Source organism: Manis javanica, chromosome 4 (assembly GCF_040802235.1).
Source record: "Manis javanica isolate MJ-LG chromosome 4, MJ_LKY, whole genome shotgun sequence".
Taxonomy (NCBI): Eukaryota; Metazoa; Chordata; class Mammalia; order Pholidota; family Manidae; genus Manis; species Manis javanica.
In genome coordinates this window covers 108,834,001-108,850,442 of record NC_133159.1, presented here as the reverse complement: position 1 = coordinate 108,850,442, position 16,442 = coordinate 108,834,001, and the positions used below count along the sequence as shown (strand labels likewise).

At 45.7% G+C, this 16,442-nt stretch overlaps 3 protein-coding genes across 6 annotated transcripts in view; 2 read left to right on the top strand and 1 right to left on the bottom strand.

The window, feature by feature from the left end:
• The window catches only part of PIP5K1A (phosphatidylinositol-4-phosphate 5-kinase type 1 alpha), a 48,453-nt gene extending 47,267 nt beyond the window's left edge, over positions 1 to 1,186 (bottom strand). Inside the window, exon 1 of the mRNA XM_017670872.3 lies at positions 1,082 to 1,186. The gene's annotated coding sequence lies outside the window, so the exon portion shown is untranslated. The remainder of the gene's footprint in view (positions 1 to 1,081) is intronic.
• Positions 1,187 to 1,327: 141 nt separating this feature from the next.
• Positions 1,328 to 10,996, top strand: VPS72 (vacuolar protein sorting 72 homolog). Of its 2 annotated transcripts, XM_017670854.3 has the most exons (6): positions 1,328 to 1,527; positions 4,837 to 4,989; positions 5,165 to 5,279; positions 5,685 to 5,861; positions 9,953 to 10,097; positions 10,423 to 10,996. In XM_017670854.3, the coding sequence occupies exons 1-6, from the start codon at positions 1,411 to 1,413 to the stop codon at positions 10,808 to 10,810; spliced, it is 1,095 nt and encodes a 364-aa protein (XP_017526343.1). In that variant the 5' UTR covers positions 1,328 to 1,410; the 3' UTR covers positions 10,811 to 10,996. The 2 variants fall into 2 exon arrangements, with proteins under 2 accessions (XP_017526343.1, XP_036859250.1); XM_037003355.2 differs by lacking the exons at positions 9,953 to 10,097; positions 10,423 to 10,996 and adding an exon at positions 6,366 to 6,480.
• Positions 10,997 to 11,376: 380 nt separating this feature from the next.
• Positions 11,377 to 15,975, top strand: TMOD4 (tropomodulin 4). Of its 3 annotated transcripts, none has more exons than XM_037003346.2 (10): positions 11,377 to 11,488; positions 12,521 to 12,685; positions 12,894 to 13,050; positions 13,367 to 13,483; positions 13,969 to 14,058; positions 14,243 to 14,373; positions 14,454 to 14,561; positions 14,948 to 15,091; positions 15,336 to 15,480; positions 15,855 to 15,975. In XM_037003346.2, exons 2-10 carry the CDS (start codon positions 12,563 to 12,565, stop codon positions 15,875 to 15,877), a joined length of 1,038 nt encoding a protein of 345 aa, XP_036859241.1. In that variant the 5' UTR covers positions 11,377 to 11,488; positions 12,521 to 12,562; the 3' UTR covers positions 15,878 to 15,975. The 3 variants fall into 3 exon arrangements, with proteins under 3 accessions (XP_036859241.1, XP_036859243.1, XP_036859242.1); XM_037003347.2 differs by having other exon boundaries at positions 11,392 to 11,516; XM_037003348.2 differs by lacking the exon at positions 14,948 to 15,091 and having other exon boundaries at positions 11,390 to 11,516.
• Positions 15,976 to 16,442: the final 467 nt, after the last annotated feature.

Sequence of the window (16,442 nt, the reverse complement as noted above, 5' to 3'; positions counted from 1 at the left end):
CCTTAGTTATTCAGTTAGTCATTAATTCATTCATTGAATTAATGTTTTTTCCTTTTTTAAATTAAGGTATCATTGATATATACACTCTTATGAAGGTTTCACATGAAAAACAATGTGGTTACTACATTCACCCATATTAAGTCCCCCCCAAGCCCCATTAATTAACATTATTTAGCCCCAACTATGGCAGACGCACCAGGAGAGATCCTGCTATATGTAGTTGAAGATAAAGTCCCTACCCTTAAAAAGACCACAGACTAATGAGAGACAGACACATGAATCATTAGAATAAAATGTACAGACGCCATAACAGAGTATGTCCAGGTATTATGGTTTGACAACCATATTTGCAGAATAAAAAATGGGAAGAGAAATTAACAGAGTCTTGACAATACCACAGACTATTTGAGATTGGAACTATTCCAGAGAATATAGGGGGCGAAATCCCCATGGTATGGGAACTGTGCCTGGGAAAAGAGAAATTGGTGTGCAAGAAGACTTCACTGTCCTATAGAATTAGAATTTTGCGATAGACAAGAAAGAACAGGTTTCAAAGGAGAAGAAAAAACATGGAGGTATGACAGAGAATTGGGTGTTAGGAAGTGATGCTTGAATAGGATGATGCGGCAAGAGGTGAGGTTAGAAAGGCAAGGAGTGGATAAATTATGAAGAATCTTGAATGCCACGTTAATAGTAGTTATCACCTACTAAACACCTATATGCTTGATAAATACTGTGCTAAGCAGTGGACAAGGATTATATCTCTTAATCTTCTCAATAACCTTAAAAGGTAGGTATTATTTTTAGTCCCACTTTACAGATGAGAAAACTGAGATACAGCGAAAGCAACTTGTCCAAAGTCCCACAGTTAGAAGACGTTAAGCTCAAACTTAAACTCAGGTCTGGCTGGCTCAAAAGCTGTGCTCTTAACCACACTACTATTCTACCTCAAGGATTTTAGACTTTATCCCGTAGATGACAGGGCGCCATTAAAGATTTTTGGAGCAAAAGAGCCTGCATTTTTACAAAGGTTTCTCCTGGCAGCGTAGTGGAAAACGGACTGGAGCAGAGGGGGACTGACCTCTTCTAAATGAAAATTTGTTGACTCCCAAATTCTGGACTTAGGGTAGTAGGGCTGTCGGTGTCACCAAGTCGAATCATTCCACAGCCAAGGTCCGCGCGAGCCAATGCACAGAGCTTGGGGCGGTCTCCTGCAGGAGTGGGCGGGGCTGAAGGATTCAGGTTTAGAGGACGGGGCAAGAAGGCTCTCGACGCTCTGCTACTTCTGCCTGCAGACTACCGGTTGGCTCCGCCACCAGGCCCCTCCCAGGTAGTAGTGTTGAGCGCCGAGAGCCGAGAACCGCGCAGGGTTGAGGGGCGGCTGATGGCGGCGCAGTCGGCTTAGGCGATATGAGTTTAGCCGGGGGCCGGGTCCCCCGGAAGACTGCGGGGAACCGGCTTTCTGGGCTCCTGGAGGCAGAGGAGGAAGATGAGTTCTACCAGACGACTTATGGGGGTTTCACAGAGGCAAGAGCCGGGCCCAGGAGGCGGGAGGGGAGGAAGCTAAAAGGAGTCCTGAAGGGAGAAACCTTGGAAAAAGACGGGGGTGGGGAACAGAGAGGCGCCCCAGTAGTTGATACTGGAGACGGGATGGGCAAGTCGAGGGGATACTGTGCAGCTCTAGAAGGGGGAACCCTGGATGGGGTTGGAGGGACCAGGGATGGAGAAGCTCTCAGGAGGCACCCCCGAGTATGGCTGAAACCTATGTACTTCTGTAGTTGAATCTTTCCTCTCATTTTTGACGTGTAGCGTACGCGAGGCACTTCGTCCTCACGCGGTATGTACTCTTTGGACCATTGCCTCGTTATTCCCATGAAGTGCAGAAAGGAACCTCTCCAAAAAATAGAGGGGCTTAGCCAACTCCTTTTTCAGCTTTCAAGTCTCAGTGTAAATGTCTCCATAGATAACCGTTCCTTGACCTAAAAAGTGTCCCCATTTATTTCCTCCATAGAACCCATTTCAATTTGTAACTAGATTTGGTTTACTTAGATTTATGCTGTCCTATTAGATTGTAAGCTCTGTAAAGTTAGAGATGGTTTGTTCTGTTCAACAGTATACGTCCAGTGCCTAGTCCAGCGTCTGGCACTTGGCGCTTGTTAATTTTGTATTGGTTGAATCCTCCATTCTTTAAATACGTGTTGAGCACCTGGAACAAGCCAAACTTTTGATAGGCTCTGGAGAAAAACAGAGTATTAAAAACACTGTTTTGTCCTACGTATCCCAGACCCCCGTGAGAGAACTATCTGGGTTAACAATTAAAATTTTGTGTGATAAGGAGTAAACTAAGTGGTAAGCATTGGGTGCTCTGGTTACACATGGGAGCCAGAATTGTTTGTTTGCGATGAGCGTCCATGGGGCACATGATGATTAAGCTGAGGACAGTATGAAAAATAGGTCTTTGCTGGGTGAAGAACAGTAGGACTGGGAGCAGTTTTAGCAGAAAGGTTAGTCCACAGAGAGGGAGGGGCAAAATAGGTGAAGGCACAGAGATCTTGGCCTGGGGCAGGGGCGGCCACTCTCATTCTCCTGGACTGTGAAGGAGAATAAAGATGATAAACTTTGGTAAGGCTGCAGGGAGTAGGTGTGAACCAGATCATGTAAGGCCTTGTGAACCAGGAGTTTTGCCCTTCATTCACAGGACTGGGAAGATTCACCAAAGTTCCCTGATCATATTTGTACTATAGAAAGATCACTCTGTAATAAGGAGAATGTTTTGAAGGGGGCAGTGGAAGTAGAGAAACATGGGCTGGAGGGTTCAAGAGAAATGAAGGAAATAGAGTCCACAGGACTTGGCAACTGATTGAGAGTCATCACTTCCACAGCCCTAACCAATTAGTTTAAAATAGAACTTTGTCATCCCTCCTCCAAAGGCCATTTGCCTATTCCTGTGATTTTATGAGTTGTTATTTAATATGTACCCTTCATGCTTCCAAAAAGGATTTAAGGAGGCTTACAATATAAACAAAAAGTTAGAACAGTAAAAATAGAGACAAATCAAAAGTAATTGTACATGGAGCTGCTGCTAAAATGGCAGTAGCAATTGATAATTAAATTTAGCTGTGAGCTTCCTGGTAGCCAAACCCTGACTTTCTTTTTTTAGTAAGAAAGAAGCAGATAAATACTTTGAGACAGATGTATTCAGCAACAAGTCCTAGAGAGAACTGCATCCTTATTTAATATATAAAGTAGCAAAGATTTGGTAGATGTTGTACATTCTCTTATCTAGTCGTGTTTACTAATGACCCTCCATAATAGCTAGAGGAATGATAGTAAATCCGTAACTTAGTGAAAGCATTTGGATTGGGCATTAAGCTATGTGTAGTTGAACTACTACCCTCTGGTGATGTGACTTAATACCAGGTTAGAGCTAAGGGGATTAATGTGTTCCCAGCCTGTCTTTGACAAACATCAGTTGGGAGGAAATGATGGGCATCAGTGCAAGATTGAACTCTGGCTTGGAGTGTCAGCCCCCTGTGTTGTTTGCTTGATTTGGCAGCATGTGTACCAAGATTAGCCCATTAATCTGCATCACTGATTGAAGAGAGAGCCACCACATGTTTGAGTTGCCACCCTGCCAGTTGACTGTCCTGCCCCTAAGAGTTTGTTCCCCTTTCCTTTCCAATGTGGCTGCTATTCTGGCCCTAACCTGTATCACCTCAGGTCTACACTGTATTCCCTGTTCTCTACTCCAGCCCACCTAATCACTTCCAGAGCTTTCCAAAACCCACCTTGTGTACAGTTTTCCTTCCCACCCCACATCTTCATTGTCATGCCATTATACATAGTAGTAGTAGTACCCAGCTGTTTATCCATCCCAACACACCTGTGTATTGGACACATTTCTCAGAGACTTCAGGCTGCCTTGACAGTGATTATCAGGGCTGGGACAGGTAAGGAGAGGAGAGGATTGAGAATCAGTGGCCTGCAAGTCAAAAAGTCATACGTTTATTAGCCTGACATTTAAGTGTCTCTGTAGACTGAATGTAATCTTCTTTTTGAATCTCAGAGCCATATAGGGCAGTCAGTAATACTGGAGCCAAAGGTAGTTAGCTTGGAGACCCACTGTCTGAATAACCTTTCTGCTTTAGTTAGATCTAAATCCTTATTCTGTAAATATGCTATACACATTCCTGCTTCTGCACCTTTATTCGTGCTGTTACATCTATCCATGATTCTCTCTTCCCCCTTGGCTGTCTAAATATTACCAGTATTTTAAACTATGGCTCAAGATCTTTTTATTCTTTAGAGTCTAAACCAGGGTTCAGCAAACCACAACCCACTGGCTAAATCTGACTCACTACCTTGTTTTATTCTGTCCCTTCACAGGCAAATTTTGCCAACCTCTGGTTTAAAGGAATAGCCTGAAGTTTGACCTTCCCAGGCCACTAGTCCACAGCAAATGTGCCTTCCTTAGAATTGTAACATTTTATTGCCATTTGAGACTTTATATACTGCCTTGTATTAAAACTTCCTTTTATAGTTATGCCCTGCCCTCTACTACAGTGTGAGATCCCTGAAGGTAGAGACCAAACCATATCCTTTCATGCCCCAGCACTTAACGCATTGTGCTTTAGGTAAAAGGCAATCACTGTTGGAAGCGGTGGTGTTGGAACCAAAGGTCATCAGCTAGGAAGACTTCTGGCCTGAGGAAAATGGGCTAGTTTGGGAGGGAGAGTGGGGCAGCCCATATTGAAAAAACAAAAAGACTCTGTTCCTCCTGGTGGAGCATTTAGTGACTCCGGTGCCAGTGAGAACTTCATTTCCCTATGTCCTCAGGAATCAGGAGATGATGAGTATCAAGGGGACCAGTCAGATACAGAGGATGAGGTAGACTCGGACTTTGACATCGACGAAGGGGACGAACCGTCCAGTGATGGGGAAGCAGAAGAGCCTAGAAGGAAGCGCTGCGTAGTCACCAAAGCATACAAGGTGCGGGGCAGATCCTGGTTTCCTGGGACTCCTTCATTCCTGTTCTCCCCTCATCAGGTCCCAGTATTCCCTACACCACTCGTACTTCCTACAGTGCTAGTATTCTCTTAAGAGGCTCATTTTCTTTCTCTGTATCTCTTCTATGCCCTGGTATCTGATTCTAATCTGTCCCCAGGAGCCTCTCAAGAGCTTGAGACCCCGAAAGGTCAGCACCCCAACTATTAGCTCTCAGAAGGCCCGAGAAGAGAAGACACTGCTACCACTAGAACTGCAGGATGATGGCTCCGACAGTGAGTGGGGATGTGTGGGCCAATTGACAAAATTGGAATGTGATGATAAACTGTTGTACAGGGTCAGGTTTACTGAAGTCGATAACTGTACTATGGTTATGAATGGAAAATCCTTATTCTTAGGAAGTATACACTGAAGTATTTAGGGATGGAGAGCCATGATGTGTGCAGCTCAACTCTCAGATCATTCAGGAAAAAAAATACAAGTACACAGAATATGAATGTGCCAAAATGTTAATAGGAGGTGATCTGGGTAAAGGATACATGGGTGTTCTTTATACCACTCTTGCAACATTTTTGTAAGTTTGAAATGACATACAAATAAAAGGTTTTAAAATTTTTAAAAGGAAATAAAGGATGTGGCCATGAATTTAAAGATTTCTTCCTCTCCGACTTCCTTCCCAGGTCGGAAGTCCATGCGTCAATCTACAGCTGAGCATACACGACAAACATTCCTTCGGGTACAGGAGAGGCAGGGCCAGTCACGGCGGCGAAAGGGGCCCCACTGTGAACGGCCTCTGACACAGGAGGAGCTGCTCAGGGAGGCCAAGATCACAGAGGAGTTCAACTTACGGTCACTGGGTCAGTCTATAGTTTTGAGAAGGGTGGGTAGAGGAGCTGAGGAGCATAAGAAAAACAGACCTGGAGGACCTGAAGAACTAGAGAGATGGAAATCTGGGCCAAGGAAATCAGAAGAAAGAATTGGGGAGAGTAAGGGATTGGGAGCAAGGAGCTGGGCAGTTAGGAGGGCCCTGAAGAACAAGTTTATGTTGAAGTAGTTTAGCATACAGTAAGGGTTGTATAGGCAGAATGGAATTCATATCCTAGTTCAGTTCACTTACTATAAGACTGCAGACAAATTACTCAGCCTGTTTGCATCTTCTTTTCCTTGTTCACAAAATGAGGTGTTAATGTCTACTTTAATGATAATCATGAAAATTAGAAATCCAGTAGAATCAGTGTGTTTATGAGATGAATTGCTTTAAAGTAAAAATGATTTAAAATCTCTTCAGTTTATATGCTCTTGAGTATACAATCTTATAGAGTAATATTATATATTGTACAAAAATATACATTTCTTTATAGAGTGGTGAGAGTCTCAGATCATGGAAGATAAATGAGGAAACAGCAGATTTCACATCTCCCACCACACGCTTAATCTGGGGCATACTTTCATTGAGTGAAATAACAGGTAGACTCACCTGCAGTATTCAGTTTGTTATTTCTCTCTCTCTGAATCTTTCTCTTTTCTGACCAATCATATATAGTTGAACATGCATAATCCAAATGCAGTTTCACTGTAGAGGGGAAGCTTGTTTATCCAGAGTATCTGGGACCTAACCCATTCCCGTTAAATTATATTTTTGAAATTTAGGTAACTCCAAAAGAACACACTGATTAAGAAAAGATTTAGTTCAGTTCCAACATCTTCAGGATCTTTCTCATGATTTTTTCATTATATTGGCTTTAAAATCTGATATGTAATCTTTACCTATATAATGGCACTTCAGAACTTTAAAACAGTAGCTGTCCCTCAAAACGTAAGTGACAGCCCCATCACAATAAAGTCACCTTGATGTGACTGTTTCAGTCTGTCCTCTGACCACACCACTGTAAGGAGGGTGCCTCCCAGGTTTCTTCAGTAACTGACAGGAAACCTTGGAGGAGCAGGTTCAGTGGGGTTGGGGAGGGGATAAGGTTATCTTTGAACATGTTGAATTTGAGGGGTCTGTGAGCAATTCATATGGTGCTGAGAGGGCAGTAAAATATACAAATCTGGTGCTTGGATAAGAGATCTGGGCTGGAAATATAAATGGGTAGTAATTGATATTGGAGTGCCTCAGATCACCCAGGAGAAAGCATAGAATGAGAAAAGACAGGCCCAAGACAACCCTATGGATGCTAAAATGTAATGGCTTCATGCAAGAGTAGCTTAGAAAAAAATCTGAGGAATGGCCAGAGTTGGAGAACTCCAGGAGAATCTGTCTTCAAAGTGCCAAGGAAAGAGAATGTTTCAAGTGAGAGCAACTGCTGAATGCTGCTGAGACGCCAGTAAAGAGGAGAACTGAGAAATGTTCATTTCTTTGGTGACTTAGAGGTCAGAGATGAACTGAAGGAGCACTTCTTGAAGACCAAGTCATTTTGAAATGGGTTGGGAAGCCAAATTTTTTAAGTTTGGCTGTAAACAGTAGAAGAGGGAGTAGAAGCTATAGAGGGGTCTGGGTCAAGGTTTTCCTTGTTTTGTTTTATTCAAAGATTGGAGACAATGTATCTGGTAAGTAGAAACTGAAAGTTTAATGATAGAGAAGAAAGAAAGGACAGTTAATAGAGTAGGTTTTGAAGAAGTGGGAAGTTACAGTGGGGTGCAGGGACAGGTCAACACTAGAGCACAAGTAATATTGGCCTAAGTTAGGATAAAGGATGGCTTATAGTTGTTAAGTCTGTAAATCCAGAGCAGGACATTGCAGTGGCTCTCACCTGATGTCTCTTAGGCACTATTCTCCCTCGGGTGTTGAAGATAAAGAGTTGGAAGCTTGAGGAGAGTGAAGAGTGTAGTTGTTGAGATAGGATTATCTGCTGGTGTTGGGAGTGTCTATTGAAGTTTGGGACATGAATTTATAGTGGTGCCAGTCTATCCTGTTGGGTGACTTAAGTAGCCCTCAGCAATCCAGGTCTGGGTGACGGAGTTTATGACAAGAGAATGATTGAAATGAGGGACTGAGGAACTTACGTGTGATTCAGAAAGGATAACAAATGCTGGAAGGGGCTGCTAGATGAGGGAATGAGGAGCTATCTACTAAGAAGTAGAGGAACAGAGATATCTACAGTAGTGGAACAGACAGACCTGACAGATGTGGTATTGTGGTCAGAGCCTGGGATATACAATTTTTGGTATTTCAGAGCTGGGCAGTTTTAGGCAGTGACAAAGTCTAGGTCATAGCTAGAGCCAAATGGAGTAACTAAAGTATCACGACAGGAAGGTTAAGACATGAGGTGATAAAGAAACTGGGGATGGGTGTTGAAGAGGTTACCCCAGTGCACTTTGAAGACACCAGAATGACCTAAGATGATAGGAGATGGGGTGGAAACCATTGCTAAAGGCTTCAGTGATGTGAAGGAGTGCCCATGACTAGGAAGGGGAGAGGATAATCCTGACTGTTGGCCTAGGTCTCACAAGAGAAGCGAGTTTGCAGTGGGTAGAGGAGTAGTGATCTGGAAGCTGCAGTGTGGGGCTCAATAGGACATAAGCAGATGCTGCATGGGATGTAAGAAAGTGAGCAGCCTCCACCACAGGGCTTCAGGGAAGTTGTGGCCTTGGGATGACTGGGTTTCAGTAAGGAAAGTTGTGGAAGGAATGCTGAATGAGGAGCAAGAGGATGTAGGTGAGTTGGCTGATTATAAAGCAGGAGTCCCAGAGGTACAGGGAAGTGTTTGAAAGAAGAGTTGGAATATTGCTCAAGGGCAAAAAAGCAATATTAGCAACCAGAATTCAAGTACAAAAAAGGTTAATCCTCACTGGAGAGGATTCCAGAACATGGTTTTGTGGTCTATAGGATTGTATTCACAGTACCAGTGTTTAAGAAGGATACAGAAATTTGGAATTCATTCACAGGAAGGGGACCAGGAATACTTTGATCTGTTTATACATGAACAAATATTTATTGAGTGCCTATAATGTACAGAATGCTACATGACCCTGCTGATATGTAAGTGATGTGAGTCAGAGCCACTGCCCTTGGAGACATATACACCAACAATGACCTGCCATAGAGCAGCATCATAGGGTCCAGTGGGGGGATTGTGCTGGATTTGAAGCGCCTGAAAGGAGGAATGATTACTTAGTTCAGCTAATTGTTGCCATGTGAGAATACATACCCAGGGTTGCCAGATTTTCTTATTTTTTGAAGAGGAACCAGAAATCTTTCTATTTAAGTGTAATTTCCTCATTTGTCAATGTCAGCAACTAATTCAAGTTCATCCTTAAAATACAATCCACATCAAACAAAACACTTAAGTGGGCTGCCAGCTTGCAACCTCTGCCATACCATGATAAATATAGTAATAGAAGAGTGTCCTAGGCACCAGGTAGCAAAAGGAGCGAGTGACTCCAATCCATGTTATATGAGGAATGGTTTGTTGGAGTGGATGTTGTTATCAGTCTGAAGAGACATGGCTGCTAATTTCAACTATGTAAAAGACTCACGTAGAAGACAAGAGTTGACCTGTGTCCTTTATGCCCTGAAAAGGTAAAACAGTGTCATCAGGAAGAGTATTTCATCTCAAAATAGGAAAGAACTCTGTAATGACTATAGATGCCTAAATATGTAATGTGCTGCCTTGGATGGGAGCAAGTTGACAGGGCAATTGTAGAGGAGTATCTGGAGAAATAAGCGGGTTCCTCATCAAAGGGTCAGTTCCAACTCTTGATGCCCTACAGTTCTGAATTGGGGAGGAACCAGTGGACTTGAGAAATGATGAGCAGAGGATTTCAAGAAGGGCAAGCAGAAAATTTATGAAATGGGAGGTGCTAGAGGGCCTTAAAGGACTCATAATTGGCTTGGGTAGACAGTGACTAGACAACCAGGAAGATAATTGAGAGACTGTAGGACAGAACTGGCATATGGAAAAGGGGGAACTCAAACATCTCCTCATTTCTTCCTTGGTCCCTAAAGAGACATATGAGCGGCTTGAGGCTGATAAAAAGAAGCAGGTTCATAAGAAGCGCAAGTGCCCTGGGCCCACAATCACCTACCATTCGGTGACGGTGCCGCTTGTTGGGGAGCCAGGCCCTAAAGAAGAGAATGTCGATGTAGAAGGGTGAGTGAATCTCAAGGGAAGAAGAGAAAAGAGGTCCCTTCCATGAACAGCTTGTGTTCTCTCAGCCACATTTCATTTGCTTTCCTCACACAATACCTGGATGTTTTTCAGATCCCTTTTCCCTTCAGCTCCTCCTCCTTTCTCTTTTAGCCTCTCTTCTACCTCTCTTTTCTGTTCTTCCATCCAGTCCACCTTTCTTTTCCTGTCACTTCATAGACTCCGTCAGAATGTCGCCATCACTTTGCCCCCTTCCTCACCTCTCTTCTCTTTCTTTATCTGTTGTTTTCTCTCTTCAGCTCTTTGTGTTTTCTGTCTCTACCCTCAGACTTGATTCGGCTCCCATGGTTTCTGAATTGACTCCCCGTGCTGGGACTGGACCTGTCATCCCTCCTGCTTGCTGCTCACGTACCTTCATCACTTTTAGTGATGATGCGACATTTGAGGAATGGTTTCCCCAAGGGCGGCCCCCAAAGATCCCTGTTCGGGAGGTCTGCCCAGTGACCCATCGCCCTGCCCTATACCGGGACCCCGTCACAGACATACCTTATGCCACTGCTCGAGCCTTCAAGATCATCCGTGAGGCCTACAAGAAGTACATCACTGCCCATGGACTGCCGCCCACGGCCTCAGCCCTGGGCCCTGGTCCACCACCACCTGAGCCCCTCCCTGGTTCTGGGCCCCGAGCTTTGCGCCAGAAAATTGTCATCAAATGAAGAGATGTGTAGTCCTTAGAAACCTCCTTTTTAGCCTGACTTGGGACTCTTAATGTTTCCCCTCTTTTCCCTGCTTCTCCCCTTTATAATCTCTGATCTTTGCCCAGCCCTGTTCTATTTTTCTTTCTCCTATTCCTATTGGTTTTGTATGTGTTTTTTAATCTAATAAAATAGAAAGATCCCTTTTGTCTGGTGTCTAATACAGAGTTGGGAGCAGAAATACTTGTAAATGAGTATATATAGATCTTCATATTTGCTTAATACCATTATTATGAGCTGCCCTTTTTAAATTGTAAACATTTCTCCAACTAGATTATAAACACCTTTAAAGTAGACATTAAGACAAATTCCTTATACTTACCTTTTTATTACCTTACATTCCTTACTTTGAGTATAGCAGGCACCAAATAATTAGGAACTATGGGATCCAGTTTCTAGGACCTCAGGCTTATAGGAAGGGGTGGAGGTGCCATAGCTATTTGTGGCCGCTAGAGGCTCTCAGGGCTGGGCAGGTTATGGGGGCTGTATATGTGATCTCCCACTACCCCCCACCTGGCCAGAGCTAAAATAATAAAATGCTGAGCTCACTGTTCCCCCACCCTCTCCCTGGCCCCGGGCTCCTCCTGCTGCTGAGACAGTGCTCCAGTAGAACAGACAGACTGACCCACAGAAGGGGAGGTGAGAAGGGAGGTGGCCTCCAGGACTGGTAGGTGGGGAAGGCAGGGGGCTTATGCATCAGCCTGGTGGGAGATGGGAGGAGAAGAGTGTCTCCTATTGGGAATGATATGGAATGGAGTGTGTCTCTGTTTCTGTCACCCAGTGTCTGTTTCTGCCACTGTCTGTCCTATCCCTTAACTGTGTAGTTTATATTGCCAGTGTAAGTATCTCACACACTCTGGATCTTTCAGGTTCAGCATGGTGTGTATGTGTAGCTTGTATGTATTTTTCATATTGTAAAAGATTGTGCATATTTAATTCTCCCCCTGTTTTTAGAGAAACTTTATCCCATTTAGAAGACATTTCCCACCCATTGGCCTGGTGTCACCTTCCTGTCCAAAGCCAGGGACAAATTATGGGGACTCATTCCCTTCTGAGGCCATATGACCCTTACCCCAACCTGGAAGTTCCCCAACTACTCCGAGCCCTTGCTTTCCCTTAGGATTTAGAGTTTTAGCAAACATAGAAAGTGAAATGTTGATCCCCTACAATAAAAGAGGAAATGAGGGTAGAGTAAAAGAACAGTCTCTTTTTCCCCCATGATCCTTGCTTTCTTAAACCAATTTAAGAAAAGGATTGAATTATGGGGAAGAGAAGAGGAATTTCCCTGAAGTTCTCTGCCTACTCCCCTTTTCAGTAGGAACTGGGCATGCAGCTAGCTGTATTGGCAGGGCCTCCGGCAGCTGTGCTAGGGCAGGAGGCACCAATGGGAGAGGTTATAGGGGAGGGGTGCTGTCAGGATCCTCTGTCATACAATGGGAAGACAAATCCATCTTGGATGCCTGGGATCCCCATCCAGAGTGGCTGAAGCTGGGAAAGCAGGAAGAAGTCTCTTGTTCTAACAGCCTAACCTTCCCCCATCTTCCCATGTCCAACTAGATTTCTAACCTTCAAGACATCCAGTTCATGGTCTGCCCCTTGGCTGGTCTCTATGTCCCTACTGTGTCCCTGTACATCTTTCCATTGTCCAACCACCTTCCTCATAACCCTCAGGCTCCCTGAGTGCCACACAGTGGGGAAGGGGTGGGGGACATCATGTCATCGTATCAGAAGGAACTGGAGAAATACAGAGACATAGATGAAGATGAGATTCTAAGAACCTTGAGCCCTGAGGAGCTAGAGCAGCTGGACTGCGAGCTACAGGAGATGGACCCTGAGGTAGGAGCTCTAGCACATGGAACCAGGGGCATTCTGCAGGCATTGGGAAGGGTTGCAGGGTCCTGGGTGTCTAAGACCAGGGCTGCCTACAGGGACTGGAGTCCCAAGAAGGCCAGGGAAAAGCTTATCTGGAGATGTTTTAGGGAGCCCTGCAGGTGCCCCAGATCAGAGGGGAGGTCTGACTTGATCTCCAAAACTCACCCTTAAGAACCTGCTCCTGCCAGCTGGACTAAGACAACGTGACCAGACAAAGAAGAGCCCCACAGGGCCACTGGACCGAGAGGCCCTTTTGCAGTACCTGGAGCAGCAGGCACTAGAGGTCAAAGAACGTGACGACTTGGTGCCCTTCACCGGCGAGAAGAAGGGTATGGAAACCCTAACATCCATACCTCCTGGAACCCAAGTGGTTGTCTCTCACATGTCCCCCACCAGCTTCCCTCTTACCTTCCAGCTCCTACCTACCCAGGGACTCTGCTGCCCTAAAACCTGCATGCCAGCTTGTACTCTTTAGCTCTTGCAAGAGACTGGGGGACCCAAGAGTCCTGAGCTTACAGAGGACTTGGGCTTCACAGTGGCCCCTAGTAATCCAGCAGCATTCCTCCTCCTGAAGAAGGGAAGGAAGCTGGAGGCCAGGATCACAGGAGAAATGACCTCTGCCTGAGCCATCCATCTTCCCACCAGGGAAACCCTATGTTCAACCTAAGAAGGAAATCCCAGCACAGGAGCAGATCACTCTGGAGCCTGAGCTGGAAGAGGCACTGGCCCATGCCACAGACGCTGAGATGTGTGATATTGCAGGTGAGCAGCTGTGGGAAGTTGAGGAGGGCAGGAAGATTAAGGACACGGGGGTCCAGCCATGGTATGGGCCTAGTGGGGAAGGCCATAAGCCAGGACATGGATGTTTGAGAAAGCCTTAGGTAGTGATTTTTAATTTTTCTTACTTATGTATTCATTGTTTAATAAATTAATCTCTCAAGGACTACAGGGATTATAAATAAAAGTAGAACTATTCTGGCTGAAAACAGAAGGCAGTCTGACAGAGTTCCTCACCTTCTAGTGGCTCCTTAGGGACCTTCCCCTGTAGTCCTGTCTCAGTGTTTTAAAAACTGCCTTAAAACACTTTACATGGGGGACCCCTGGGGCCAAGGGTACGTGGGAACCTCTTTGCTAAAGTGGGAGAATTCAGGCTTTAAACACTCAAGAGATTTAGAACGAGGCATGGGGAGGCTAGAACAAGTCCCTTCTTCTCATTCTCTGTCTTCCCACCTGCTTACTCTCTCCAGCAATTCTGGGCATGTATACACTGATGAGCAACAAGCAATACTACGACGCCATCTGCAGCGGGGAAATCTGCAACACCGAAGGCATTAGCAGTGAGTGTGTCTGGGAGCAGGGCCCCCAAGGCTCTTGGCAGGCATGCCCAAGGTCTGAGGAAAGGTAGCAAAGGGTGAGACAGGTGAATCAGGAAGAGGCCATGGTGCATAAGTGATAAGAGAACCTATGGGGAGGAGATAGTGGGGGACGTGTTGGGGTTTCCTTCCTGCCCTCATCCATCAGGTGTGGTACAGCCTGATAAGTATAAGCCAGTGCCAGATGAGCCTCCAAATCCCACAAACATTGAGGAGATACTAAAGAGTGTTCGAAGCAATGACAAGGAGCTGGAGGAGGTGAACCTCAATAATATACAGGTATATGACCCCCATCTTCCAAACAATAACTGTTGAAAGGTGGGTCCCTCAGCCCACCATCTCCGATTCCCCTCTGACAGGACATCCCGATACCCATGCTAACCAAGCTGTGTGAGGCAATGAAGACAAACACCTATGTCCGGAGCTTCAGCCTGGTGGCCACAAGGAGTGGTGACCCCATTGCCAATGTAAGACCAGCTGACATCCCTGGCTGTCTCCCCAATCTTGATGTGTTCCTTTGGCAGGGCTGACATAATGGGGGCACTATTCCCATCGTGCTCTTAGGGTAGCCATGATGGAGACTCCTACCCTCAGTACTATGGCTCTAAGCACTGATATCCTCAGGTCATCTTCCCAAAGAGTCACAACCCTGTCCACCATGGCCACCAATTCCATTGCACAATTAATCTCCCTGCTTCCCCTCTACCTACCCTCTCTTCCATCTCCCTCTAGCCCCACCTGCAGCTCAAGGACTCTTCTCAGAGAGCTGTGTTTCCCTCTTGCTCCTGTTCTTTCTCTCCTCAGTCATCTGTGAAACTGTCCCCTAATCCTAACCCAAGTCCCTACTACCCAGGCGGTGGCTGACATGTTGCGTGAGAATCGTAGCCTCCAGAGCCTGAACATTGAATCCAACTTCATTAGCAGCACAGGGCTCATGGCTGTTCTGAAGGCAGTTCGGGAAAATGGCACACTCACTGAGCTCCGTGTAGACAACCAGGTCAGCATTCCTTCCCCTGAGTCTTTGCATTCAGCTAGTACTCTGAGTCTCCTCTATGAAGTACCACTGGGTGAGGATGTCCTCTCATCTTGTTTGAAGTCTCTTCGTTTTGTCTCTGAGGGGAACCAAGTCAAACCTCTCTCATCACCCACTCTGGAGAAACATGCCTCTTGACCTCCCTAAGGGTCAGTGCTCTGGCACAGTGAACAGAGGGTGGCTGAGTTTTCTTATGTCCCTCCCTCAGCGCCAGTGGCCTGGCGATGCAGTGGAGATGGAGATGGCCACCGTGCTTGAACAATGTCCCTCCATCGTCCGCTTTGGCTACCACTTTACACAGCAGGGGCCACGAGCTCGGGCAGCCCAGGCCATGACCAAGAACAATGAACTACGTGAGTAACTGAGACATGGTGTGTGTGGGAGAGGGCAAATAGGCTTCCTAAAAGCCTGAGGTGCTGCCAAAGCGATACTCACATGAAAAGTTCAAGACCCATAAGTGATCAGAAAGTAAACAGAAAAATTCTCCTGCCCTAAGTACCTATCAGTAGAGAAGTGAAAAGGAAGCTAGACATACCTGTTTGTAGGCATACATGGTATTTTTGTTTGTCTTGTCGTCTCTTAACTTTGGTCTGTTAATGTTGGGTGGGTATGTTTGGTGGCCTAAGATGTCACCTCTTTATGAGTCTGACCAAGGAACTGAAAAGAAGAGCACCTTTGCAAGAAGCAAGAGATGGAATGAAGACTTTTGTTTATTCTTCCTTTACAGGTCGCCAGCAAAAAAAGAGATAACACTGCCTTTTCCTTTACCAACTAGAGCTGGGAGCCCTGAATACTTAAATCCTCATCTATCCCTCCTTTCCTGTAAATAAAGGCCCTTCTGTCCACTCTGCCTGCCTCCCGCCTTGGGCTTTGGGTGGAAATCTTGGCGCTAACCCCCAAGGGTTACTGCCAGTTCATCAGGGGATTATTTATACCCTGGGGATCAGCAGGCAGGGAGGTTCAAGTTACTAGGAAGAGGCGGGAGAGCTCCTTTCCTTGGTGTTCCCCATAACCCTGCCGACGCCTTTAGTTTCTCTACTCTCACAGGGTATCTAGCCCTGGCCCTGTTTCCAGATGTGGCCAGGCCCCTCAGTGCCTATGCATGTCTCATGTGAACTAAAGGAGGAAAGCGCTCTGAGTGGAGGTGGGGAAGAAGGCAGACAACATGAAGGGCAAAGACCTCCTTCTGACAGACTTATTAATAGGGCACTGGGCTGCATGCAGCTGACGCTTGGCATGACTTTGGTAGAAGGTGGGGGAGGGGTTAGAAGTATGGGGAGCTGTGTACAATGCAAGGAAGGATTGGCCAGGCTAA

Excerpts from the sequence above, each read along its gene's own strand:
- VPS72 (XM_017670854.3), top strand. The coding sequence starts at position 1,411 with ATGAGTTTAGCCGGGGGCCGGGTCCCCCGGAAGACTGCGGGGAACCGG. Across the intron at positions 4,990-5,164 it reads TAGTCACCAAAGCATACAAG|GAGCCTCTCAAGAGCTTGAG; the intron begins GTGCGGGGCAGA and ends ATCTGTCCCCAG. Across the intron at positions 5,280-5,684 it reads GCAGGATGATGGCTCCGACA|GTCGGAAGTCCATGCGTCAA; the intron begins GTGAGTGGGGAT and ends CTTCCTTCCCAG.
- TMOD4 (XM_037003346.2), top strand. The coding sequence starts at position 12,563 with ATGTCATCGTATCAGAAGGAACTGGAGAAATACAGAGACATAGATGAA. Across the intron at positions 14,562-14,947 it reads GTGGTGACCCCATTGCCAAT|GCGGTGGCTGACATGTTGCG; the intron begins GTAAGACCAGCT and ends CCTACTACCCAG. Across the intron at positions 15,092-15,335 it reads AGCTCCGTGTAGACAACCAG|CGCCAGTGGCCTGGCGATGC; the intron begins GTCAGCATTCCT and ends TCCCTCCCTCAG.